The 21,586-nt window shown below is 37.9% G+C and overlaps 1 protein-coding gene across 2 annotated transcripts in view; it reads right to left on the bottom strand.

Moving 5' to 3' along the window:
* CERT1 (ceramide transporter 1) overlaps window positions 1–21,586 on the bottom strand; it is an 81,077-nt gene that overhangs the window by 36,091 nt on the left and 23,400 nt on the right. For both annotated transcript variants that reach the window (XM_055698302.1, XM_055698303.1), the window contains exon 3: window positions 20,830–20,946. In XM_055698302.1, coding sequence (XP_055554277.1) covers window positions 20,830–20,946 — 117 coding nt within the window. The remainder of the gene's footprint in view (window positions 1–20,829; window positions 20,947–21,586) is intronic.

The raw sequence follows: 21,586 nt of genomic DNA, 5'->3' as shown, positions 1-21,586 counted from the left end.
AACAGTTTATCTATGCTTCAGGATTGTATACAAGACAGCCATATATGGCTCTCAGCTGTATACAGCTATCAGCCTGCAAACCCAACCAATAGAAGGGTGCTACATAAAAAGCATTTTGGCAGTTTTAACTGTTTGCAACCAAGGAGCAAATTCAGCAGATGGAACAGCAGACAAAATTAATCCAAAGCATGTGCATTTACAGACCATGTTCACAAAACTGTCTTAGACAATTATGTTTTAATAGCCAAGGAGAAAAAGTGAAAATAACATCAAGAATACTTATTTGTCAGAAGAATCAGAAAACAAGTATTCCTTTACAACTGCTACAGAGACAAGCCATCCAGCTCACAGCAGACACATGCAAGCAGCTTAACACAAACAATGAAAGCATGCATCATGCAAAGCCCCACCATTCTACTACCGCAACATCTAAACGAGAGCAGGTCACTGCCGCATTTATATCTTGCAAAGCAGATCATCATTAACTATTCACTGCAGAAATACTCAATTACATTGAGAAGAGGAGTGTTGACACAAGCTTCTTCTGTTTACACGATTTTTGATTTCCCAAGATAAAATTCAGAAAAGCAGGTAAAAGTCTATGTGATAGATGCTAACAGTCTCCACTTGTAAACAAAATAACTTGCAGAAGTTGTATCAATTCATACTACCAAGCATTAGCGCTAAGTTACCACACTCAGTATATAGATGCAGTTCTTTTAAATTCCATGCATACATAGTAGCTTCAAAGCTATACTAAACCAGCATTTGTTAGTTCATTGCAACACCTTCAGCTTTCTAAGGTGGTGCGCAAAATCCATTAATCCTTTCGTTATGACAGATGAAAGAGCCACATGATCCAAAGCTTCATGTGATTCTTTACTGGAGCAGCTGCTGCTATCAGCAATAAGGCAGTATGTCACAAAAGTCGCTTTCAGTAAAACAGCTAAGTATTTGCAGAATCATATTGCAGAACTCCATTATGGCTCACACTGATCTGCTAAAGTAGGTCAATAATACTCTTGAGTAAAGCACACTCACAGGAAAGCTCCCTCTTAAAAAGAAAAATCAAATAAAGCAAATTATTCTCCCATGTCTTCAAGGAATTAACATTGATTATGTTTCAGATCAGTGCCTGTCAAGCACTTCAGTGTATGTTAGTCCACCAAGGCAGATATTTTCAGTTAGCATTATAAATTATTTATTATTTTTACATAACACAAGCAGCAGGCAGCTCCTCCCTCTTAAGGCATATGGCTCACCCTAGGAGGTGATGAAACAGACATTAGGATACAGTGACTCTAATCACGTTCTCTGCAGTTACTTGTGAAAAATCCTACTAAAACATCCAAGAAATCAAACCACAGTATCTTACGAAAAACAAGAATGCAGAAAAAAGTAAAAATGCAAAATGAAAAGAACTATAAGGCCCTACGAAAGACTCTGTGGAGACTGAGCAGACAAGCTCTGTAAAACATAAATGTCCCAAGGGCTATTTTTAGACTTGCTACACATACTTCAACATATATTGAAGAAAGAAGGGTTACTGCTAGGACAAGCCATGGAAAGGCTACCTAGGGATGGCTGCAGACAGACACTACAGGTAGAGCAGTTCAGGATGCACTTCTGAGGACTGAAGTTAAAGATACAGTTAACATGTGTCTGCAGGTCTGACTTTTCAATTGTTTCACAGCCACTGACAATGCAAATTTAAGGTTTCAAAACCAACGTAGTTATTAGCAGGAAAGCAGAGATGAGAATTTCACAGCTCAGGTCACTGCAGCTGGGTGATGATTTCCCTACCTACAGCCCTCCCAAGCACAGTGCAGGAGACTACTTAGAAAGCAAAAAAGCTTGTAACATGATCTTTGCAACTGCAGAACCAGGTAAAGATATGTAGAGATGTTTTTCCTTCAACAGCGATAGATGGTGCAATTCCATACTAAATAAACACACCACACACAGGAGGAAAACACCAGGCATTCTGAATTGAAAAATAAGTATTTGACAACTGAAAAAATAGAAACTATAGCAATATAGCCCCAAGACTATTGTAACTGCTATATTCACTTGTTGAATCACCTCGTGTCTTTACTTCTCAAACTCCATACTTTTGCTAAGTCACTGTGTGTTGCCTGCAGACAATAAAGCCTCCAACAGCTGCATGAGCTAGAGCAGTACACAAGCTTATAAGCCCTGAAACCACATACTGCATTCTGAAGAAGGAGGAAGGGCTGTGGTATCAATACAAATTATTGCAGAGAGAATGCAAGTTGACAAAGGGGCAGCCAAAGGTAAATGACTGGACTTTGATAATCTTTATCCACATACTACACACCCATGTTTAATTACATGTACGTATACTGTTATTCTATTAATTCTCTTAACTGTTAATGAACACAGGAAAACTATTCAATATCTTTAAATGCTGAGATTCCACAAAAGCTGAACGAAGAACAGCCAGGACACTCAGCATGGGCCAAGAGCCCACAGAGGTGAGCAACAGAATGCCTTTACCATCCTATTTCTGAGGCTTGGGAACCACTATATCAAAGTGTGATTTTTACAGACTAAAACTGCTCCCTGAGCAAAAGCACCAAACCCCAAGCTGACAATAACTGCATTCTGCTGTATACTGACTTAGTAAAACTAAAGCAGCTTGCACTGTACAGCAAGACTGGGAGAGGGCTCCCTTTTTCCCTCCTATGAACTTGGGCTGTCAGGAGAGGGACAAGTAAGATCTCTAGAGCTGCACAAGAACTAGAAGTCTCCACTGTGCTATTAGACACTGTCAGGAAAAGCACTGATGTTCTAGCCTCACCTTCCAATGCAATGAATTAAGTGTTCTTACTTGCTTTAGTACTTTGAAAGCTAGAGGGAATAGTCATAGTTTAAAGACTTAGTTCCTTCAAATACATATTGCTTGATCTTGGTTTAAGGACAAACCTTGCACAACTGTGCCTTTAAAAAGAACAGTTCTGATCCTAACTGAAAGCACCTGCCATATCACTCTTTTTAACAGTTATATAACATTACATAGTAGTTAAATTGTATTTAATGGTTACACTAAATATTGCTACATAATTGCTATGTATAAAATAATTTTATCCAATACAAATATTAAAATCACTAAAATGGTAACAATCATATAAACTATATATTTATATTAATTAATAAAATCAATAACAAAAAATAAAATTGCCAGGGACAATGCACAAAACACTAGCAGGCAGAAGAGCCGGGAGGTGGCAGGAGCCCGGGAAGCTGCCTCTGAGCGCTCATCCACAGAGCAACAGCTGGGCAGAGGGAGAGCTGCGTCCTGCTAGGACAGAGCACACAGCCAGAGCCTCTAAGCTCGTACCTACCAACAGTCTCAAGGACTAAACTACACACTATGTTCACAGTTAACAGACATTCAGGTACTATCTTTCTTATCCTTCAAAGCAGCAGTAAGGAATGTTTACCCCTTACTTCAATTGGGGTGTGTGTGTGTTTAACCTATGTAAAGTTGTGAAGTACTACATTAATATCACCTCTGTACAGAAGTGGAAAAACACATCCACAGTCAGTGTTAGACTGAAGAATCTTGGGCTAAAGACCGTAACTCGATTTCAAAGGAGACACCACAGTTGAACAGCAGGGCTTTTTTCACCTTTGCAGAAAGTTATTTGTTGCAAGTCTGAGCCAGTTTTGGTCCTGGAATTCAGAAGATTTCACTTCACTTATTCAGAAGAAACATTTTTATATCAAGTACCCCTGCAATTCAAAACACAGGAAGAGATGGACTACAAAGACTTTTACAGCAACATAGAACATATCCATCAGCAGGCTTACCAATAAGCAGTAAAACAATCAAATACTTCTGAAAAAACCACAAAGACCACTAAATCTCTTGTTTACCTAGCACAGTTAACAGTTTCTTGTTATTGCTACACACACAGTAACAGATTTCCCCCCCTCCCCCTGCTTCCTTCAACCCTCAGACATTCATTCAGCCATCAGAATGCTTGGCATACCCGAGCATGCACCAGTAGCAAGTACTGGAGGATGAAGAAAGTTGAAATTGTCAAGGACTGAAAAGTTCATTTGTTTGACAGAGGATTTTAAAAAATGACCGGAAAAATCACGAGAACACATTCAGTTTAAACTGCAATCTCAGAACAGTGATTTGGGAAAAGGCAAGGAAAGAGTAGTTTACTTTCTAAACAGTCCTTGTTTTGCATCTCACACCCTATCAAATTAACACATTTTTCTTTACTTTCAAAGCTTAGTCCCTATTCTTATTTCCTTCTTGCTGTAGCCCTTTTTATCAGCTCTCAACACCCACTACCCTCAAAAACAAGGGAAGCACACTGCAGGTAGTTGAATAAAAAAGGTTATACAAATCAAGAGACTCTCCAGGACATGCATTTTTTTGTCATGTTCCTGATATAGCTTCAGATTCCTGAAGCTGTCTAGGGTTTAAGTTTTATAAAAACAGTCCTCCTACTTGTGTCAAAATATGTTTGGTTATAAATGAAGCCCAGTCTGGTTTAAAAGCTTTTTACACATATGGAATTCTGCCATCAGTAGAAGCTTTATGCCCAATCCCAACCATACATCCACTTGACAACATAAAGATTCTGCATCTTAAGCTCAAACTAACTAGGCAATAATTCTGTTCAAAGGCAATTTGTTGTTGTTTTTTTTTTTTTTTTTACAGAAGGTTAACACGCTATAATTGACACTTTCAAACTAAAGTTCTGAAAGGGTAACTACATAACTATAAAAAAGTTCCGCATGACAAGCAGAGATTTACAAGATCTTAAGTCAAACACCTGAAGCACAACAGATACCAACATTTTTTAAAAGTTAAATGAAAACATGAATTAGTTTAGAAAAAATAGCACTACCTGATTCTATTATTTTCATGTTAGTTTGTAGGTCAAGAACAGTCTGACATGATAAAACCAAAATTCTTCTAAAGTTATTGATGTTTAAGTGATAAATTTTCTTAGCACTTCAGATGTGTAGATGTAAGACCTAGTCCCAGATACAGAAAGGCAACAATATGCATAAAGTGCAGTTCCCACCTCAAAAAACTTTAGAAGCAAGTTTAGATTATGCTAAAAACTCTGTATGATTAGGTTTCATATTAAAAGCACATTTGGATATCCAAAAGGATAGAAACTCAGACGATTTCTACAAGCTTGTTGAATGATCAACTTGAAGCACGACAGTATGTCCTCCCATTACAAGATATAATAATACACTGCATTCTGATAGGCCAGGTACTGGGCAGATTAGTTTTCCATACACGCCATATTACTTCTGTGCTAGTTTACTTAAGTACAAGCATTTGAAAAGTTACCATACAAGTTCATGTGTTTAACCTCCCCAAGTCAATATCCTGTGTGACCACTAGAGGGAAGTAGCAAAAAGGAAAGAGACGCGTCTAAAGGTTACTATTGGTCAAAGCCCAACAGTAACCCTTACCCTGTTTCTGCTTCAGTCCCTGTGCCTATAAAACCTCCTTTCCTTGGCAGACAATTAAAAACAGCGCAGTTTTACCTTTAGCCTTTATAATTACATTTTATACTCATTGCTAAGTGAGGATAAAATTGACATCTATTGCTGAAAGAATGACAGTGAATCAGAAGTTTTCATAGAGATTTAATTATTCTGAAGTCACACCTCTCAGCCAATTCAAAACAGTGAACTCATTAACACCACGTTAATTTCCAGTTAAGATTGTCCGAAGTCATTAGCATCAAATTGACAAATGTTTAGGCACAGATTTCTTAGAATTTCATCTACCATGAAGTAGTTAGGCTCAAGATGATTTAGCTTTTAAAAAAAAGAATGCTTAATACATGACATAGAAACTGGGCACTTGTCAAGTACCAAGTAGGAGACTTCAAGAAGGAGTCCAAGTAGGAGACAACTTTTCACATTCAAAGCTCTGCCATTTGTCTGCAGCTGTCAAACTATACAGCTTATCAGGAAAAGGAGGTTTATATATCAGCCAGATGAACAGGCAGGATTTCTTCCTGTAGGAGTACACATGAAGTAGGTACTCACCAGACCAGTTTTCCCTGGAGGCATAGGCGTTTTGAGAAGCATCAGAAGAAACAAAGTTCTAGTTAAACCCTTCCAAACCCATGAAAAGTCCTGCAGCAGTGATACAGAGACACTTCATTTGAAACAAGTCACCTACTCTATCATAACGCTTAAGTTTAAGCAGGCTTACTCCAGAGTTTGTTGAACTATTTTGTGCAATGCAATTTTCAGAAAGCTAATCTTTGATAATTAAAATGTTACCTGACATTACACACAGTATCACTAAAAATACTAAGTTCAACTTAATCTGCCAATGTATCATTCATTTCTGCAAAAAGAAACGGACTGTTTTTATTTGCTGAAAGCCAACACCCTCTGTGCAAGATGACAGGAAAAACTTCAAGCATATCACAGGTCTCTACAATAAGCTGACCTACCCTGCCCTTTAAGAAAAGCCTGGGAACCAGTGGGATACGTTTGTGAAAGGCTGCCTGTAGTGCACCAGAGGAGCAAACCAAAGGATCCAGGCTCTAAAATGCTCAGGACTTCTAGCATAAGCATTATCACCAGTTTCATACAAGACTGTAATACTGTTGGCCATCATTAGGTTGTGCATTAATGTGTGGGTCACCTTTTTCGTTCTTACTGCTTTCCAGAGGGGTAAAAAAAAGTATGAACAAGATACAGGATGCCAGTGTGGTGCTTGGTAACAAGTAAAAGGAGGTGAAAACCTCCCTACAGTAAGCATGACTTAAAATAGTGTACTACTGATAAAACAAGCAGATTAGTAGCCTATTCTAGCTCAGTCTTCTAGTAACTAAACTGTCTCATTTCATGACAGCACCACTGTGTTTTACACAAGCTGTAGGAGCACTTTCTGCAAAACCTTGTGCATTAACTGCACACTGTACTATGAAAAGTCCAGGCAACTGCAGAAACACATTCAATACGTGAGTCCTCAGAATAAAATATTTTGTAGACCCGTGTATTCTCTACATGCTGCTGAGGTCCAATCCCATTGCTGATTCCCTTACACCAGTATATCCCTGAAGAATTAATCATGAAAAAGCCACCCATGTATTAAGAGCTCACAGACTGCTCAAAACACTGATGCTACTTGCCTGCAGACACCACAGTGTGTATATGGAGTGATGTAAGACTTAAAGAGAACAGCCATATACTCACTGTAACCTGCTTTGAATTGCAACACATCAAAAGCTGACCTTGCACCACTGCTGAGTGAGGGGAGGGAGACTTCCACCTGATGGTAGACAAGGCAAGGTGTTCCCTGCCTATTCTGCATGGCAGTGACAATCATACTCTGCCACCAGACCTCTGACAGATCTGCATATAGTCCAGTTCAGACACAAAGTAGCAGCCATAAAACCAGCAGAAATGTAAAACTATGATATCCCCACCCAAAAGCACTCCACACTCAAAGCCACCCTACAGTCTAGGACAGTTAACGAGAAGTTTGCAGACTGCCTGTGTACCACAGGGCTCTAAAAAGATATGACCCTTCAGGAAGCATTTTATATTGAAACACTATAAATTAATGAAGCTGGCAGAAAACCTTTCCAGCCAGGTGACAGAGGTTTTGCTTCTAATTGCAGCCTCAGGTCACATATTGCAGACTTCCTTTTCACATGACCAAGACCAAACACATAGAGCATTTTTTAACTCTAGGTGCATCACCTGGTTACTCACATGAATACTCCAAGAGAAGAGGCTATATATGGCTGGTGCTGTCAGCTGAACACTCTTGATCTGTTAAACACATGCATCTAGCAGACATGATGGCCTCTTTTTAAACAATCAAAACAAAAACCAGCCCAGCAAGTCTTTGAAGGTTAAGATACACTTGCACAAACCTTTAGTCTTATGTATTGTTTGACTAGATTATGGGAAGTGTAGTCTAAATAGCTGTTGATGCTTACCTCTGCACTTTCTTTTTACATTTCAAAATGGCAGGTTTACCCAACAGACTTCCTCAAACCTACTAATACCACTAAACACATGAAATAAGTATTTTCTGCTTAACCCTGTTTAGCATATTTTGGGGCACGTAGAAACAAGAACCTAAATAAGCAGAAGCTGCACCTTCTAACAGTGCAAAAATAAAGCAAAACTTCAGGACAACAGAGTTTAACCAGATCTTTTACTTACAGAGTGTGAAAAGAAGGAAAAGAAGGAAATTGAAACTTCACCTTGTTAAAAAAGGATGATTTCAAGACAGGAGTGAAGAATCCTTTTGCTGTGAAGTAGAAAATACTAAAACATAAGCAGGGAAGAATTGAACAAAGATACAAGAAATGTGGTTTTATCATGAAATCAGAATGACTAGGTTGCAAGATATCTCCAGTACCACCTCCTGCTCAGAGCATGTCCCATTAGATGCCCAGGCCTCCACCCCATGAGGAGGCATTCTTCAGGGAATTATAGTATCTATTTTCAAAGCCAAAGTGATTGTTACGAAACATAACTGGAACACACAGGCAAAGAAAGATTGGGCTGGTCAAAGTGAAACAATCTGCATTGTCTATAGTTAATCAAGTGTGTTGAGCTGGAATGGACTGACAGCTTCAGTCCAGCTTTGGAAAGTCATAACTACTTAATAAAGCTACAACTTACAGCTGCTGTTTGAACATGGCATCCTTTTGCAACTCTTGGGCCCAAGACAAAGAACAATTTTCTTCTGTCCTCTGAAAGGGAAGTTTCAACAGTTTGGAAGTGACAGCATTTAGGTTTGCTGCAGCATATGCTTGTGTACAACTGCAACTGCTGATTCACTGGCTTTCCCCTAAAGTCTTCTTTCAGGAAATACAGTTTCGAGCAACAAGCACACTTAGCAAATTTAGTAACATTAAATGACAAGCAATATCATATGTATTGAAGAGTTAGTTTGTGCTGGTAACAATGCTAGAATAATGGCATGTGTAAGACATACCCAGCTTAGCTTTCCTGCTTGAAAGAGCGTATTTGATTAATTTTCAAAGGCAGAAATTTTTGTTATTTCCAGTAAAGGTCTAATAGCTTGAGCAATCCACCTGATCTTCCCCTGAAAGCAGAGCTTCCCTACAACATCAACCAGTTTCACTACCAGCATCATAATGTACATCAGGGCAAGCAGTTCTTACCAGCTGAACAGCCTCAGCTGAACTTCCTTGTTGAAATCAGCAATTTTAAGGTAATACCCAAATCTCCACAAATTATTTCAGATTACTGGGGGGAAGAAAGATGCACCTGCCTTTATTCCCCCCCCACCCAACATTTTCTGATGCCTGTGTTTGTACCAATCAATGTAGGACATTTAAATACTAGCAGTTAAATATTAACCCTTTCTTCATTCCTTCTTGTTTAAAATACATATGCTCAAAACACCAGAATTTTGATTCCCCTGCAGTAAGACCACTCACCCAGATAACACTAAAGCGATAGCAAATGCATATTTGCAAGTATTATCTATTTTCAGAGAGAGGAAAGGATCTTGTTGTTGTCCTACAGCAGAAATTACATTAGAAGAGTTACCTTATGAGTTTCCAATAATAGCAAGTGGATATTGAATTAAAAAAAGATGACGACCCAAAGTCTTGTCGTTCTGTTTTTAAAAGAATACCCCTAGCTAACAGAGTCACATTAGCTCCTGCAGCTATTCTGTTTTTCAGGAGAGGCACATGGTGGTGAAGTGTGCATGCATGTCTTGTGTCTCTCAAAAGAGCCAGGAATTTACCACTGTTGAATGCTACTGAATACATACCATTGCTACTTGTGCACACCACCCAGGCGGCTAAGCAGTATTTACTCCCTATGGCTAAGGTGTGAGTCTGGTCTGTTAAAATCAACTCAGTGCATTTCACTGTAATGAAAGATCACCAAAGAAAACCCACCCCTTTCAAAGTCATTTTTGAAAGAAAAAAGACTGCCTTTGGTATATGGAGGCATACAGAGTATCCTGTTAAACTGATAATGCACAGTACTGTTTGAGCTGATGAGTAACAAACAGCACGTAGATCTATTTGGCAAGCGTCAACTGTTCAACCACTCACCACTTCCACATTGCAGCTTTGTACTTTGCTCTTGATACCAAAAGCTTACCCTGATTTGAAGGGGCATTTACCACCAAACTAAAGCTTGACACGTGTCTCTCTCAATGAACAACCCTGTTTTCAGGGAGACCATGCAAAAACATGTTGCCATTGCCACAGAAAGCTGTGTCTCATTCCGCCAGCTACAAACACTGGCATTCCCCTTCTTTCTATTAAATGAAAGCGTACACTATCGAAATGATCTACCACAGTTGTTTTCAAAGTGAATTGATAACACCTTTGAGTTTACTACTAGAAACCCACCTGTTTACTGAATGATGAATGATGTACTACTTATCTATAGGATGTACTTATGTTGATCTAAAAGTTGGGAAACATCCAAGGACCCTTATTGCTAACATGACAGTTGTACTAATTGCTAAGTCCTTGCATCTGTCATCTTTAAAAAGGCTATCTGGTCCTAAGTTCCTGTTGTTTATACAACATGGCAAAGACAAGGACTTAAATCATGGTCACTAGTTTGGTGAGATATGTAAATGAGTTCCTGGAAAATTAATGAATATGTATGAGTTGCCTGTTTAAAGAGGGGACTCAAAAACCCCCTCAGTGTGCATGACTTCGGTGGAGCGATCCCCCATGCACCCAGTGCTGCCAAATAAAGATAACCTCCGCTCACTCAAATACTGGTGACTGATTCTTTAAATCACTACAGCAGTAAGACTGGTTATTTACTGCACAGCCAGCTGCATGTTGACTCCGGTAGCTTAGTTCCAGTCACCATAAGACTCAGCATTATTAGACCTGACACCAAGTTTACTTTAGCCATGTACATCACCCCTTATTAAATAGCATTACAAAAATATTGACCAACATACTCTTTAACAGCTTACCAGTAGTGTCACAAGCCTTCCATATTGTCTGATACTCATTTAGCACTTTTCAAAGTGTTTCACATGGTATTACACCCATAAGACAATGCTCTGCTAATCTGCATTTTTGCCAGAAATGTTCAGGCATTTTTAGATATTTCAGAACACACCAGTTCACCAGTCTGACTATACAGGGATCCAAAAGTTACTTGAACCTTTATGTGCATGTGAATGTTCAGTCAATTAATATCTTTAGCTTATTAAAGGGAAAGATGAGAGTAAACCATCTCAAGTTCACCGTCTTTTAGGGGTACAGGTTTGAGAACCTTGAGAGGTTCAAGACCTCTACTAAGATTATGAGGACTACCTGTTAATGCTCTGACTAGATGGAGAAGAACACTTTTTAATTAGGAACATACGGCAGTCAGTGACCACAGCTTTCATGGATACAAAGACTTAAGTTTATCTTAAGTGCACACATGTATACAGCTTCAGATAAGCAGTCCAACAGAGTAACAAACAAGATCAGCTATCGATCAAGATAGTGCTAAATGATCTAGCCTTTCTTCACCCCGCTAGTCTCCATACTTCAGAAAGTACAAGTAGCACAATCACTTAAGAAACTGAACCTAACCCAAGTAGCACAAAGAATTATTTCTGGAAAGAAACCAGAACCCAAGACAGAGCTGGGAAGACTGAAGCTGACAGAGCAGTAACAACTTAACACTTATGTACACTGAAGAGAAATAAGGCTTACTTGGTTATAGGAAATACTGTACTGCACAATTATAGGACAGGTAACAATCTGCAGATACTCCTAGCAACTAATCAGATTTAATAGTTCAAACTGAATAAATAAAAAAGTCATGGTGTTGCAAAACAGGGTAGTCGACAAGACCCATAAAATACTCTTATATTCTATACAACATCTGTAGGATCCTCTGTAGGAATACTGACTCCAATTTTGGTGCTGTACATCAAAAAAAGATGAGGGCTCAGTCTGGAAGAGAGCCATACAAAGTATCAGAGATTTATAAAAGGCATCCACATGAACAACAATTTATGAACAGGCAGCTGTTACATTTAACAGTAAGAGAGAAGAATTCTTACGTGTTGCAAAGCTGAAGACAATAATGTCCTCTCCAGATTAAGACTGTTCTATAAAGGAATACTCAGCTTTGCTGAAGATGGCAAGAAGAAATCCCTCAAACAGCAGAAAAAGGCTAAAATGGTTCCACAACCTTTTAACTGCTAACAAGACTTAGCAGTTCAACTTATAATGAAACATGGCATCTAGTAAGGATGACTTCAGTTTGTATTAGGGGAAGAATTAGGATGAAATTTATGACTCTTCCTTCAAGAGGGCCCTTTCGTTTATTTCTCCTTCCTTATTTCAGATGTCACTGAAGAACAAAAAGAAAAAGGTAGTATTCAAAGGATCACTGAACTTGAAAAGCTAGACAAGGTGCTTGGACCTGAGACAGCTACATTGTTCTGTGTATATCCCACTTCAGTCTGATATTCAGGCCAAAACTAAAAGTAAATAAGCTTATTACTGCAGAGTTCAGAAGACTATGCCTGCACTCATTTTCTTGTTTAGTTATCAGGGAATACTTTTGCAAACACTTCAAATTCAGCTTTGAATGAACATACCAAATGTGAATACACAAGAACCTAAGTTAGGTATTTTATGTCAACATGCAACAGTAACATAAGAGCAACAGGAGTACATCCAAGTTCCTGCATGAGCTTGAGCAACGGTTCATGGCTTTCTAGTTTCAAACTAGTATACGATGTTTTTGCAACACCTTTAAGCAGGTGTCTCTACCACTCACCAGCTACCTGCCTACACATTTAAGTCTGTTAAACAGGTAACAACCTTTTACAGCTTAACACAGATCTGAGTGCTGTACTCTAGCCTCCACTCAGGCAAGCTGCGCTGCTGCAAATGAATGCCTTGTAATGCCACAGTGAGAGTGGGCCACTAGGTTCTGGAGTGACATGCAGTATCAAAGAAACTAACAGGGTATTTTATACAATCCAATCTGTCAGCATCAAACAAAAATTTAGACTTTGTTGATGTTCAGTTGTCTGATGCTCTGCAGCACAAGGCAACCCAAATCAATTTCATAGGGAACAATAGCTGACAACAAGTCTAAGAAAGAAACTTGGGTTCCAACACTCAGGCCAGCAATATTAACAGCGGAAAAAGGAGGCTGCATCATCACTCTTACAATCCTCACTACGAACTTAATAAAACCAAATTTAAATAACATTTACCTACTGTCATACCTCCTGTGCTTTCCTTTGTCTGCCTATTGCCTCCACTTAAGCTAGTCTTATTTGTGAATGGGTATGGAGGGGAAGTACGGGCAGAGGAACAGGTGTTAGGATAAAAGGTCAAAAAAATGAACAGACTGGGGAGCCACATTCTTTTTCCTTTTCAGACCTCACCCACTGCTGCTGAGGAAGCACGCAATTTAAAAATCACACATTACTGAAACACCTAAACTCCAGGACAGGAAGTTGATTGAGAAATGTCAACAGACACTATTCCTGTTGCTCCCTCCTGTATGGTATGTCTGAAATTGCGCTATTTGAAAGCTCCAATTTTACAATAATCAGCAAGATTGTATTTACAACTAGCATTCACTCATCAACATTAGAACAGATAGCATTTGCTAGAAATTACTTGACATGCCTAACTCAGCAATACAGTAAACTGGCACAAAAAACATTTATAAAGGTCATAAAACATCAATGCAGACTTCTGAAGACCACTTGCACAATGCTTCATCATGCACTTAAACGTAGCCTACATAAACATCCCAACTACTAATTTCAGTGGCTCCATAAAAATATCCCAGCAAATAGGAAAATCAAGTTCAATGTACAAAGCTATTTAACAATGGCACAAACTAGAAACTGAGACATACAATTTGTTTGTTACATCAGTATGCTGAATCAAAAGGTTTCCATAACATCTCTACTCCACATATATTTTCCTATTCATTCTGAATTATCTTACTAATACTGGTTTCAGTCCAGACATACAATAGATTTGGAGCAATTTATTTGCATGTCTTTATTGGCCTTGTCAGTAAATTAGTTCAATCCTAGGGGAGGATTACAAAGCTACGGGAAAGGAGAAAACTACTGACTTCACAGAACGTTATAGCCCTTCTCACAATTGCTGAAAGCCTGTGGACAAGTAGTAGTAGCACCCTTCTGTACTCTCCTGTTGATAACCAGAACTCTGTTTTTCACAAAATAAAACTCTGATAGTGGTTTCTGACCCAATTAACTGGTCAGAAAACTTTTGTTATGGCATCCATTGCTAATAAAATAGTAGTATGAGAAAGTTACGTCCATCAGCATTTTTCAATGTTTCCTTAGCACAGCTACCTAAAAAACATCTCATAGATCAATATTTACATACAGTATTCAAAGAAAAGCTTGACTTAAAGTATTGTTAATGTGAAATTTCCTAAGACAAATATTAGGTTGAAGGAATGGGTAGATGCACTTCAGTCTCAGTCTGAAGGTGAAGTATCCCAATTACAGAACAAAACACAGGGAACGGAGATACTCTGGGTGCTTATCACCTAAAGTTTAAAGTGAAATTTAAGGTTTCCTCTGAGTTTGAAAAAAGTTACTCCTGCATAACCTCTTATACTTCAGTTCGTAAGAGAAGTAACACAAAGACAGAAGGCCAACTTGAATTTTAAGAAATACTTCAACATAGTACTGCAATATTTTAACAGATGCTCTTCATCCTGTTTACCCAGAAGCTGATTTGTATAACCAGATTTAGAACTGGAATAACTAGAACAGTTTGAGGGAGGTCCTTTAAGAGGACTCTGTGGGTATTCAAGATGCTTCTCAAGTGCACAACAATATGGTACTATGTAGCCATTGGGAGTTTTGCTTTTCTGTGTTGTTGCATTCATGTTAGACTAGCAAAAGCCCAACTCTACTCCTTTTCCTCTCCTCAGACACCTACCTGGCTGCCCCTTCTGCTTCAACATCACAGTTACTGTTAGCACTAAAATTTTCCAATGCCTAACAGCACATTCAGTAACTCCTTTAGAACAGTACATCAAGAGAAAACACAACATGTAGATGACCTTCAGGGTGAAATTAATGACTCTTAGTACTTTGTACATAAGGTAACTGTCAACTTTTTTAGGTTATGTGGTACCCCTTCCCCACATTTCATGAGGTTAACAAGCATTTTTTGAAAGTTTCAAGCTCACAGTGGTTTTTCTTTTGTTCCCCCCACCAACAGTAATCTAAAGCGCCCTTATTAACTACAATCAAAAATAAGCTGTTGAAAGTTTCCTCTGCAGTTTTCTGAGTGAATCTATGAACTAGGATCCACACTCAGAAAACAATTGTCTCAAAACTAAGTGTTGTGATTCTAGTTTACTTGTTTGGCAACTTACCAATGTTTAATAAACAAAGTGAACCAACTGGTTTAATACTTACGGCTAAATTTGACTTCACCAGATTGCCAAATCCAGCATTTTGGTTTTTCAGGATCTTAACTAGATCTGTACTTAAATGCAAAAAACTGGGATGTGAAGTGTCTGAGTTTGACAACTGATAAAATATACTAAAATTTGTTTCTTAAATTAAGAATTTCACAAAATTAGAATAATTTATAAGCTAAACTATCTTTGATACCTGAGGCTGCCACGCCCCCTTCTCCCAGCTATCTGGGGGAAAAAATTGCTAGAAAAATAGATGTGCCACTGTTCCTAATGTTTTTATATAACCCTATTCTAAGTAGCTGATTTGTCCTTTCCCAGAGTCTGATCAACAGTAAAAACAATGTAATCACTCCTTCAAGGCAGCCACTTGATGCCTTTCACAGGCTTTGAAATTCATGCCTCCTGCTCTAAGAGCTTGTTTATCTAGAGGATATACAAACATGTTGTACACTATCACTTCAAAAATGAAACAAAGCCTACCTACTTCTTACATGCCAAACTTGTTCGTTATCTAGACATCCCTGTGGAGAATGACCTTTTCCAGTTTGACACACTGAGGACAGGTATTGTAAGAAGTTCAGCAAGACTTAAAACAGTATTTCGGTTTGATAAAAAAAAAATTTTGAAAATCCAAGACTTAAACCACTGTCAGTTTATTTTGCTGAAGGGTCACAAAGTCAATGAACACATGCAGAAACTGTGTGGAAAAAATTAAAACCAAGATAGAACAAAATGGGACACAAGCTGATCCAGAGTTTCTCTTGAAACATTAATTTCTCAACCAATTCTCAACATGTTTTCAATTCAGGTGTTAGATTAACATTGCAAGAAATCAATATCTGGCCTTCAGGAGTTCAAATTTCCTCAAAATAAATTCAATCATCCAGATGGTTTTCACAGCAAACAGCAATTCACTCCCCTCAGTTACATACCTTGTAAGTTAACATACTGACTCTACCAGAGAAAAGGGTAAAGAATGAAAACTTTTGGATAAGTTTAATGTGTAAAGAAACACTTTCCACTTCAGTGAAAAAGTAAATCTTGTTTATTCATATACATGGCACACTTTTTGTTAGAGCTATATGCTGCAGAAGTCCACTTTCTCTATACGTAAACCCAGACATTTTCTTCACAGTACAGAACTAACTATATGTAAGCCCGTTTCTCTAATCTCGTTAAAAATTCCACACCATTTTCAAACCATGGTACAGACATGGAGTAAGTATTTCAATGTATTATTTAAGGGAACAGCTTTTCAAAAGCATCGGTACCTTGCTACCCATGCACCATCAATGTTTTTACACCGGAGAAGTGTAGAAACTTAATCTGGTCTTGAGTTCTTCAGCAATATATACTGCCATTAGATCCGTCTAAGAAAAGGTCATCAGCCATCCTAGACCTGACTATCTCCTAGGGTAGGAGAACAGAGAAGCTTCCCAACACAACTTTACAACCAGGTGTTTTACAGATAAATATCTGCTTAGTGTATTTAATGACATATTTAAGCAGAAGAAAGGACTCCTAGTTAGACGTGAATTATTTCCTCATTTGCCCCACTGACAGTCTTATTGCTGTTCTAGAGTTTTCCCACTTTCATTTCAGTGAGGTTAATAAGCATTTTAGAAGCTGTACTTGAAACATTTAATTTAGTAAGCATTCAGGAACCTCAATAGAAGAGAAGGCTAATGCAATGACTAAAAAAGCAGCAGCAAATTCTAGCAGGTTTTATGCTTGAACACTGTATGTTTTACATTTCTTGGCTACCAGCTACTCATTGGTGTTGCTAAGCAGAAAGTTTTTCTAACTCTTCTCATATTATACTCAGATTTAATATCGAATTCATTAAATCACTGTTTTCTCTGTTCAGAGCACAATGAAAGCCACAGTTTCAGTCCATCTTTCATACTCTAAAGATAAACAACCTTGTGACATGCTACAGTAAGTCTCACAAACATATTTTTGTCAGCAAACAGCTTAAGCAGCCTATCAGAGCTACCAACCCAGTAAGCAACAAAGAGCTTCAAAAACAAAAAAGTACTTCATATAGCAGTAGACCCAAGTTAATCATAATGACTGCTTAGTAAGACCAAATAATTTCCTCTTTCAATTTTATTCAAATTATTATGTGTCAGTTCAAGAACCTAGTTCTCAAAGGAAAAGAATTTTTATCTGGTGACAACAGCTTGTCAAGGAGCTTTTGCTTGAGTTCTGGAAACCTGACCAGGAAAGTTCCTTCAGGAAATTTCAGAGTAAACAGACAAATCCAAACTTTTCAGTGAAATTGGATATTTTGCCTCAAAACCTCATCTTCTGCTCTTATTCAAGTGTTTAGATATAAAACTTCCACACAGGCTGAAAAAATCTAAAGGATGGGTGAAAAGTTAGCTAAAAGTAAGGATCACTGAAGTGTGGTGTTCATGCAAATTCAACTGAAAAATGGGATTAACTTCCCGACTCCAAGAAAACCTATTTTTCAGATCCTATTGATGTTATTAAGCAGCAATACATTTTTCCTACAAATACATAGATTTTGTATAATATAAGTTGTACAGAATATAGCATATACCACTTGATTTGGAAAATATAGAAAGACATTTGAAGATACATTATTTAAGAAACATTAACTGTAACCAGACTGAAAACTGGGTTTTGACATTTCTGTTTTATGGCTAATTACATCAAACACCTATTTATGTGCACACAGCACTTTTCCAAGGCTTCTGGCGATAACTCCTACGTATTTTAGTCAGAACAGTTAGAAGGAACAGCTGCACCTACAACCTGCAATATTCATCACAGAAAGCCGCTACTGTATTAAGAAAACAACAGAATATTGCACTGGAAAAAAGTGCTAGTAACCAATAGTTTTCTGAGATTTAATGACATACTTTTAACTTGAGTCCAACCTATTGTTACAAGACTGCATTACTTTTGGCTCTTCTTGACTCATCTTGTCTTGATCATGGTATTTAGTTGCATACTACAAAGAGAATGCTTTTAAGTAATGTATTGCTTTAACATATTAAATGGTTTGATGGTTTATTCAGAAGTGAGGTGCCATAATATTTCCCTCTAAGAATGGAAACTGCTATTTGTCTTGAACACTGTAAACACTACAGAGTAAAAATGACTACACAATGACTACACAACAAACTAGAAAATGTCAAATAGCCATGAAACTACAAACTATACATACTGAAAAAGCCAGATTCAGAACAGCCAAGTCCACTGTTATTACATTAGGACAGCAAGATGTAAACTGAACTATTTCTTGTCAGTTCAGAATATACAGAAATATTTTTATTTCCATTTCCTGCTTGTAGACATACTTTTCTTCAGAGTATGTAACACTGCAGAACATAACTGACTTTAAGCAATAAGCAGAATGATAATGCTAATTAAATAATGAAAAAAGCACTCATTACCCTTTTCCTGATACTAACTCTAAGTGAATACTGAAAAAATTGGGTAGTGGAATTATCCAAGAAACCTCTCATTCCACTCCTTTCAACATCAAGACAGATCTGGCACAATTATTATTATTTTTTAAAACCCACCAAATTCCTGAAGTTTAAACCTGTTCCAAACTAAAGTCAAAGGAAGCTTTTTTTTTTTTTTAAGTGGAAAACTGCATAATTAATCAGGCATCTTCACAAAGAGAGGTTACTTTTGGAATGCTAGAACTTATGCCTCTCAAAGCTCATTAATCTGAAAAGGAGATCGAATAAGATGCCTTTAGTTTACCAGTAATAACACACAGAAAAAGAAGATACCTCACAAGAGAGGCAGGGAGAGGCAGTAATGCAGGATAAGAAAATTCAGTGTTGACAAATACAAGATTTTTTTTTTGTAAGTGACAAAAACAATTCCAAGTTTACAAGTACAATGGCAATCTATTACCACGCAGTACTTCCAATTATAAATAGGCAGTTCCATAAAACTGTCAGCTCAGAATTCAGCAACAGTTAAGGACAGCCTTAAAACAGGGAAAGGAACAGCATGAAAAAGACTTGCCTTTGAGGTTGTGCAGAGCAGAGTTTATGACAGGATTTGGATTTTCTTCCTCGTTCATTCCTGCGTGGTAGCATGCAATGACTTAGCCCCCATTTCTGCATATCTGGACTTCAGGTTAAGTTCTGCATTTCAACAGCTAAATCATTCACCAAACCTAGTCTGAATTTTAGCCCAGGGTTATCAAGTTCCATGTCCCCACAACCCTATACCTGAAGACCCCTGTGCTTGTAAAACAGTTGTTGCCAGCTCCATGGATGTGTAATCCAGCAACTTGTTCATTGTATCCTCTTGAGACATTTCTCTCGGGTATTGCAATAGCAAGAAATTACAGTGGTTTTGTCTTAAAAATACTCCATGGTTAACTTTGTATTTTCTCACTAGACTACAGAAAAGAATCCTGGTTTTGCAACTCAGTTTTGTTTTAATGTTACCTCTGCATCAAAACTAAGGCAAAATGCCAAGCTAGAAAATGGTTTAATACCCTAATTGAGATTTCTTTTCACAGCACCATTATCAAAAGGCAGCACTTTAAATTTAAGAGCTTGTACTGCTTATTCTAAGAAATGCCCAATAAAAGTTAAAACTTCCTAATTATGCATAAAACTTATGTAAGCAGTATGTCAAGAAACTCACGGTAAAAATACATACATAGGCAACTAATTTAGTTCGTATTCCTGTAACACCTGTATAACCCAGATGCAGAAGTTGCATTGTGCCAGGTGTTGTAGTTAAACACCTTGAAGCAGTGTCTATCTTGTATCTGAAAACATAGTGGGTATTTTGTGCACTACATACTTTTAAAAATATCTGACCTTAGAGCCCTTTAGGTGAAATGAAAATAACTGAGTTCATTGCAAGACATAAGGAATAGATCAGCAAAACAAACAAAATGCTGATGAAGAGTAGGGCCTTAAAAGACAAGGAGACAAAAGCCAGTAATTAGATACTGTAAAAGCAGCTAAATGATGAAAAGAGAAGCCTAAAACCAGAATGATAACCTAGGAGAACTGACTCTAAGACTAACAAATTTAACACCTAGGAAAGATAAGAAACAACTCAATAATGAGGGAAGATGGAAAAAAACTAAGAAGTCACTCAAACATAACGCAAGCTTTTCCTTTCTCAAGCTTGGGAGCTTCAGAAAGGTTCTCAGATGTTAGCTCCCAGTTCTCTAAACTCTCATCTATGAAGAACAAGCAAATCAACTTCTTTAAAACATTTAACATACAGCTTCAATCTTGCAGCTTTTACCTGCCATAAATACCTGGAATATTTTAATGACTGTACAGGGAAGCTTACAACTCTCAGCAAGCACCACCAGATCTAATGAGGGAGTGAGAAAGAATATCAGAATAAAACAAAACATACCTTGTGTTGTTCTATTGCATCTATCCACTGTTGTCTGTGGTCTGGGTCCTGAGCTCGGAGGTACCAAACACTATCGTTTACACTAATATCAAATCTGCATTCGTCAAAGTCATGGGGCTGTGACAGAAAAGAGTGTAAGAGTAGCTAAAATTAGCAACATAATCAGCAACACCTCACAGAACATTCTAACAATCTAAAACACTGCAATTAGATAATCTGGTCTATATTGCCTTGAATTCATCCTAGATTCTAAATGAGGGGTCCTCAAACTACAGCCCATGGGCCAGATACGGCCCCCCAGGGCCCTCAATCTGGCCCCCGGTATTTACAGACCCTCCCCCCCCCCCCCCCCCCCGCCGGGGGTTGGGGGGGGAACCAAGCAGCCGCAGATGGCTGCCTGCCACTGCACCCGTGCACCGGCCCCCTGGTTAAACAGTTTGAGGACCCCTGGTCTAACTGCTGGTTTATGTGGCTGTCTCAAATAATGAACATACACTCTTATGAAAAATGCCTGTCTTCTGAAATAGAAATACCTGTTTAACATATTATTAAATAAAATTGTCACAAAAATGTTCCACACAACACTGACCAAAACTTCATATTTTGAAACCAATCCTTTAGCAATGTAACTATGAGACACAGCCAGGAAAATACACCTATGTTTTTTCAGTTTTTTGGTTTGTTTTTTTTTTATTTCACAGCAGGAAAAAAAAGTTACTGCTATCAATATTGATTTTACGAGGAAGAAATACATACA

Source organism: Falco cherrug, chromosome Z, assembly GCF_023634085.1.
Source record: "Falco cherrug isolate bFalChe1 chromosome Z, bFalChe1.pri, whole genome shotgun sequence".
Lineage (NCBI taxonomy): Eukaryota > Metazoa > Chordata > Aves > Falconiformes > Falconidae > Falco > Falco cherrug.
The sequence above is the reverse complement of the archived record's forward strand: the minus strand, read 5'-3'. Positions and strand labels throughout refer to the sequence as shown.